The 5847-nt window shown below is 39.6% G+C and overlaps 1 protein-coding gene across 1 annotated transcript; it reads right to left on the reverse strand.

Moving 5' to 3' along the window:
- Positions 1–780: 780 nt before the first annotated feature.
- LOC103443214 (serine/threonine-protein kinase 12-like) lies at positions 781–5646 on the reverse strand. Its single transcript, XM_029108179.2, has 12 exons — positions 5141–5646; positions 4930–5004; positions 4724–4819; positions 4420–4505; positions 4163–4283; positions 3661–3740; positions 2943–3005; positions 2580–2704; positions 2343–2428; positions 1823–1944; positions 1335–1446; positions 781–1145 (listed from the first exon to the last, which is right to left on the reverse strand). The coding sequence occupies exons 1-12, from the start codon at positions 5459–5461 to the stop codon at positions 1047–1049; spliced, it is 1386 nt and encodes a 461-aa protein (XP_028964012.2). The 5' UTR covers positions 5462–5646; the 3' UTR covers positions 781–1046.
- Positions 5647–5847: the final 201 nt, after the last annotated feature.

Here is a 5847-nt window from a genome sequence, read left to right on the forward strand (position 1 = left end):
TGTAGGAAGAAAATACCAGGAAAACAACTGAGATAGTTTGCAGTGCAAGAGCAAAAGTCACTATTTAATCTTGGAGAGGTACCCTAAACTGCATCCGATTAAGGAATCCTCAAAGTTTTCCAATTATTATCTTACCTTCTTCACTTGCTTTCGTTCAATGCGACTATGAGAGTTCTTGTGCTCGTGTGAGTGCCTTCAATGTGATGCTAGATGCTTAAGCGTTTGTTCGTATTTTGCACAGCTGTGGCAAGGAGCTTCTGTCTCAAGTAGTTAAGAGTTTTTATCTCGAACGCCAAGCAACATTGTGTTCCGATTCCCCTTCCCCAGTTGCGTTTATTTAGTGCTATGTCAACCCTTCGGGTAGACGCTGCATTCTAAAGGGCTAAGTTTCCCTAGCTTTCGGCCTAGAGAAACTTTCACGGTGCGTCTCATGGCAATCAAACGATTCCAATGTGGAGAACAAATCACATGTGGATTTGTACGATTGCCATGTACAATTTAGGTCCTTTTCGAATCGACAGATGTATTTATCTGGACAATATTGTTCAGTTTGGTTAGCTTGCAAATGTTATAGCTGCAAGTCTCCTCCCAAATGTCTCTGGATTTCTAGACCAACTGCTCTGGGCATTGCAGTTGTTTAAATCACAAGAGAAAAACCATAAGCAAGCACATGCACATGCGAGAATATAACCCGTCTTCCAACGTCGTGTCCGAAGACTTCAAGTTCCGTCTCATCAGAAGAGTAAACACCGAATAAACCATAAAAACTAGGGGGGGAAATTCCAAAGAGCAAACAAAACATGGGATTTCAATATGATTGTTAATAAGAAGAAAAAAGATAAGAGGGTTCGGAGAAACTCTACAAATGCTTTTATGCAAGAATCGGTAGGTGCAAGTGTAACAGCGTCTCTCGGCCCACCTAAAAGAGAGAAGCTGAAATCCTATAAGAGGTATAACTATCTCACAACCATACTCTGCTAGAAAAAAGCTCGATTGTTCGGGCCAAAATAGAGCTTAATTCCTGCATGAAATACAACAGTAGTTGCTCATCTCATTGTAGAGCAGGAAGATGAACGGCTGCTTGGACTTGTCCGATCCTTCTTCAACATGGCCTCGAGATTCCGGAGACATGTAAGTGGTGTGACCTGTGCGAAATACACGATATTATGGAAGTGTATTTACTATCACAGCAAATTGACTTGCACGTGACTCAATAGTCAATTTATACACAAGAATAAATTTTCTGCACTGTGTGCCAACAAGAAATAATTCCAGAAGATGTAGGAAAGGCAATCGGAAAAAACGAGCTTATTAAAGCAGAGAGAGAATTGCACCTTCCAGTGTCTTTTCCGAGCAAACTGGTTATTAATGTCATGCAACCTCTTAATTATTTGCTTGAATGATGGTCTCTCGGATGGGTCCTTACTCCAGCATTCCTCAATTAACCTGTACACAAAGTATACAAACTTAAATTAAGCTTTCTTAACAGGGAATTACCCCATAGAAGAGCATAGAAGAGAATTTCGAGCATCGCAACAAGGCATTCTCGAGAAAATTTGGAGATTCACAATATAATCTTTTTGTTGGAAAAGAGAAGGAAAACTACAAAACTTTTCCTATCAGGATTGCTCTTTGGTTTCAAGATTAAGGAGCCAAAAATGCCCGGGAGACCTGTCAAAAAACTTCCCTCCAATACGACATTAACTCTTTGGGCCCATAATACATCATTATTAGGAACAAAAGATTGGCTATATAAGTACATGTAAAGGAAAATTACACTTCATATATACAGCAGCAGATCAAAGGTTTGCAAACAACTTACTCCTTCAATCCGTGTGCATAACGCTTTGGTGGCGCTCTAAATGGTGGGCGCTCATTTGCAACATATGATTTAGGAACTTCCTTTTCTGGCTTTGTAGAAAATGGTACGCAACCTTCAATCATCTGGAAAATACATGTAAACATTTTTTTCAACCATTAAAACTTTTTCTCAGTTCATCAAGAATAAACCACCTCTCACCTGGAAAACATTTATACAAATCTATTCAACTGAGTGCTGGATTCACACAGGACATTCGGAACCATGAAAATTTCCAGAAAGTGTATACGGCACATGAAAGAAGTCCGTTCCAATATACAACAATACAAAGTTCAAAAGCTGGACATTGGCATGAATGTACAAACATATATATACACGTACGAATAAAAGACAAAAGCATATTAAAAGAAGATAATGTATGGAGAAATGCCCTTAACATCGTGTCTATATGTAGTTACTGCAATACTGTTTTCCTTTTTTTTTTTTTGGGGGGGGGGGGGGGGGGGGGAGAGAGAGAGAGTACCTCTTGCAAAATCAAAGCAAATGAAAAAACATCCACCTTGGTATCGTACTCTTCATTTCTGTATACCTCAGGAGCCACATATCTCCCTGTTCATTAGAATTATATCAGCAACAGGAAGTCATGTTTCAGTGAGTGTTTTACACACATATATATCAGATGGCTCTGTAGGTTTACACACAAGATAGCATTCATCAAAGAAATGAAGTATGAGAACTTTCAAAAAAGCAGGCAACATACAAGTGTCTTGAGACTTTTGACTCGTCACAGGTCTGTCTTCTTTAACTGTATTTGCAACTTTCAGTAGCTTGCTCACCCCAAAGTCTGCAACTTTCAGATGCCCAGAATCATCCCGCAATATGTTTCTGTTATCTCACTCACGAACAATTAAGAAACGATCAAAACTTTCAATCATTTAGTTATTGATAGTGCATGATTCACGCACATTTAAGTAGAATGCTTACGTGCTAAGCTAAGATGATAAATCTACAATCGCTTATCTATGAGTCAGATTAGATAGAGATCGTGTCGGTATACATCTATTTCTCTACTAGTAAATGTAACAGCAATAATACATATAAGAGAGAGAGTGCGAGAACATACGAGGGCTCCAGGTCTCGATGAATTATTGCTTCAGGTTTATGCTCATGGAGGTAATTCATCCCCCTGAAATGTAATTCAGTACAGTGCTCATTAAGATAAGAGAAAACATGCAATGAATAATCGGCTACAACAGGTAGCAATCATCCACCTCCCACCACTATGATTTCCAGAACACAAAACTTCATTTAAAAACTGTTTACGTTGATCAACACAAAGATAAGCATGACACCAGTAAATAAATGGTAACACCAAAACTAACCAACTAGGTTTTCATGCCCATTCAATGATTTAACCATTATTGAATTCCCTCCCCAGAAATTCTTTAGTCCTACAGGGATCTAGAATTCGCAATTTTAATGGGATGTGTCCATAGGGACTGTAATCCTCAGAGGTAATGCCAACCATGCAGCTGACCTTATGATTTTTCAACTGCTGGCAACTTCGAAAAGTTTGTCCCGCACTTGTGTCAAATAAAGGAAATCCAGGAACTTGGGATGATATGCTTCAAGTCAGATAACCTATTTCAGAATAATAAAGAAATTACATTTGCGAGATATCATTCAAAAAGTACACCTCAAGTTCCTTACAAGAAAGGTAATCAAACTCCAAATCAATGATACAGTGTGGAAATTTCAGATCCCATGTCAAGATAAGGCATTTGTGATGTTCACCACAAAAAAATTGCAAACAAATTCAGAGTACAAGCAACTTGACTGACCTAGCAATGTCAAGCGAAAACTTTAATGCTGATGTTGGTCTTAATGAACCTTTCCTTTTAAGATATGCGCGAAAATCTCCCTGAAACAGTAAAAATAAAAGCTCAGATGAAAAAGAAATCCAACAAATATGTTGAATCTTTAAAAATAGTGTATAACACTAAACAAATACATAATACATTTGTCTCATCATGTGTGCCTACAGGCTGCATCGTGTCAATGGCCCATTTATTCGATTTCTCTTTATTGTAACCTCAATGCAATCCAACAATTTAGGCATTTAAAACTCCAAGTCAGCCACCAAAAATCACACTTTTTGGCTGAAGGGCTTGTATACTAGTCTATCGTTTGGCTTTCACTTGGTACTAAAGTATCTCTTATCCAAATTATAACAAGTCAACATCAAATACTCAGATGCAAAATAATGAACTGTGGAAGACGTAGGAATGGACGATGATATTAAAAGGAAGACATCAATCAAAATTTTCACATGTTTCAGTTAACCTTGTTTAGATATTCTGTGACAATCACCATTGGACAGCTTTGTGTTACAGCACCCAAAAATTGGACAACATTTGGATGTCGTATCTTCTGAAGTAAAGCAAGCTCATCCCTGAATGCATTTCTGATATTTCATTTAGCCAATTAAAACTCCAGCCAAAAAGAAAGACTCGAGACCTTTTAATTCATTATCTAAATTACAACAAAAGTAAAGTAGAGATAAAATTTCACACAAAAGTTTATCATAAAGACAAACTTACACTTTATCTTCATCAGCGAATACCTTCTCCTCAAGCATTTTAACTGCAACTTGAATTCCACGCCACGATGCAATACGATAGGTTCCCTGACATACATTTCATATGCAATCAAAGATCAATATCACCACTACACTGCCACACTTAACTTCTTAAGCAAAACCAATCCGTAATCAACTGAATCTTTTCTCGTAAGCTAATTCATTGTGTGATAGTGAACTTGAATTTAATTAGACCTCGAAAAAAAAAAAAAAAAAAAAAAAAAACCCAATGCCGACGTGATAGACCTTTCCCATATGAGACTTACCTTTGTTATCTCAACACTATTGGAGAAATCAAGTTCATTGGGATTAACCTCATACTCGGGGACTTCCCGTGCGCTTTGCACATGCATGGGAGCCATCTAATATTTGCAAGAACCACAAATTATTCAATTTTTAGAAACGAAAGAAACCAAAGAAGCAAACTTTGCACACCCAAACACAATTAGATGACATACAACCAACTAATTACCCGAGGCTTGGCGCCGTAATCCTCCAAAAGTTTGATCACGTCATCGTTTTTGTAATACATTGCATCCGCAAAAGGCTGTTCAACGAATAAATCACCCACAGAGTCACTACACTATTAGCAACCTATACATACAACATATATTTACATACATATATATACATACCACACGCGAATGTAGTAAAGTGACAAAATTTGGAGTGAACTTGCTTACCGTGCTGCCCCAGCGGTCACGCGGGTCGACATCGGCGCCTTTCTGGAGCAAGAGCTGAACGACGTCGGTTTGGCCCTGGCAAGCGGCAACGTGGAGGGCGGTGCGACCGTCGATGTCAGTGAAGTTGACATCGATGCCGGAGTCGAGGAGCTCCCGAATGGCGTCCAAGTCGCCCTCGTTGGCCATGTACAAGAGCCTCACGCGAGGGTCAACCGGCTCCGGCGTCACCGAGTCGTCCCGGTCCGGCGCCAGCGACGACTGCTTCATCAGAGTGAACCGGGCCCCTCCTGCTGATTGCTGGTGCTGTAGCATGGGTTCCATGTTTGGAGAAGGAGAACTGGGAATTGGGTTGTGAAGGAAGAGGAGAGCGAGAGAGAGAGAGAGAGAGTTGGTGGGGATTATCAATAAAGTGGGGAGGACTAAGCAGGATTGGAAAGGGATAGCTGGCTGCCTAAAAGAAGAATGAGAGAAGAAACAAAGTAGATATTCTCACACTCGTTACTAACAAGTAGATGCTGGCGCTGCCGACACAGAGAACTTTATCTCGTGTGTACGGTCGGGCGCGCATGCGTGGCACGGGCTGCTCAACAAAAGAGCACGTGTCGATATTCCACATCGCCATAGTGGATGTTAGTGAAACCAAGATTTAAAATATCGATGATATCGGAAATATCGATAATCCAAAAATATGGAAATATCAGGATATT

Source organism: Malus domestica, chromosome 09 (assembly GCF_042453785.1).
Source record: "Malus domestica chromosome 09, GDT2T_hap1".
In the NCBI taxonomy this organism is placed as follows: Eukaryota; Viridiplantae; Streptophyta; class Magnoliopsida; order Rosales; family Rosaceae; genus Malus; species Malus domestica.

Coding starts and splice junctions, on each gene's coding strand:
- LOC103443214 (XM_029108179.2), bottom strand. CDS start 5,461: ATGGAACCCATGCTACAGCACCAGCAATCAGCAGGAGGGGCCCGGTTC. Junction 5,005..5,140: donor GTGACCGCTGGGGCAGCACG/GTAAGCAAGTTC, acceptor TTCGTTGAACAG/CCTTTTGCGGATGCAATGTA. Junction 2,429..2,579: donor TCAAAAGTCTCAAGACACTT/GTATGTTGCCTG, acceptor TCTAATGAACAG/GGAGATATGTGGCTCCTGAG.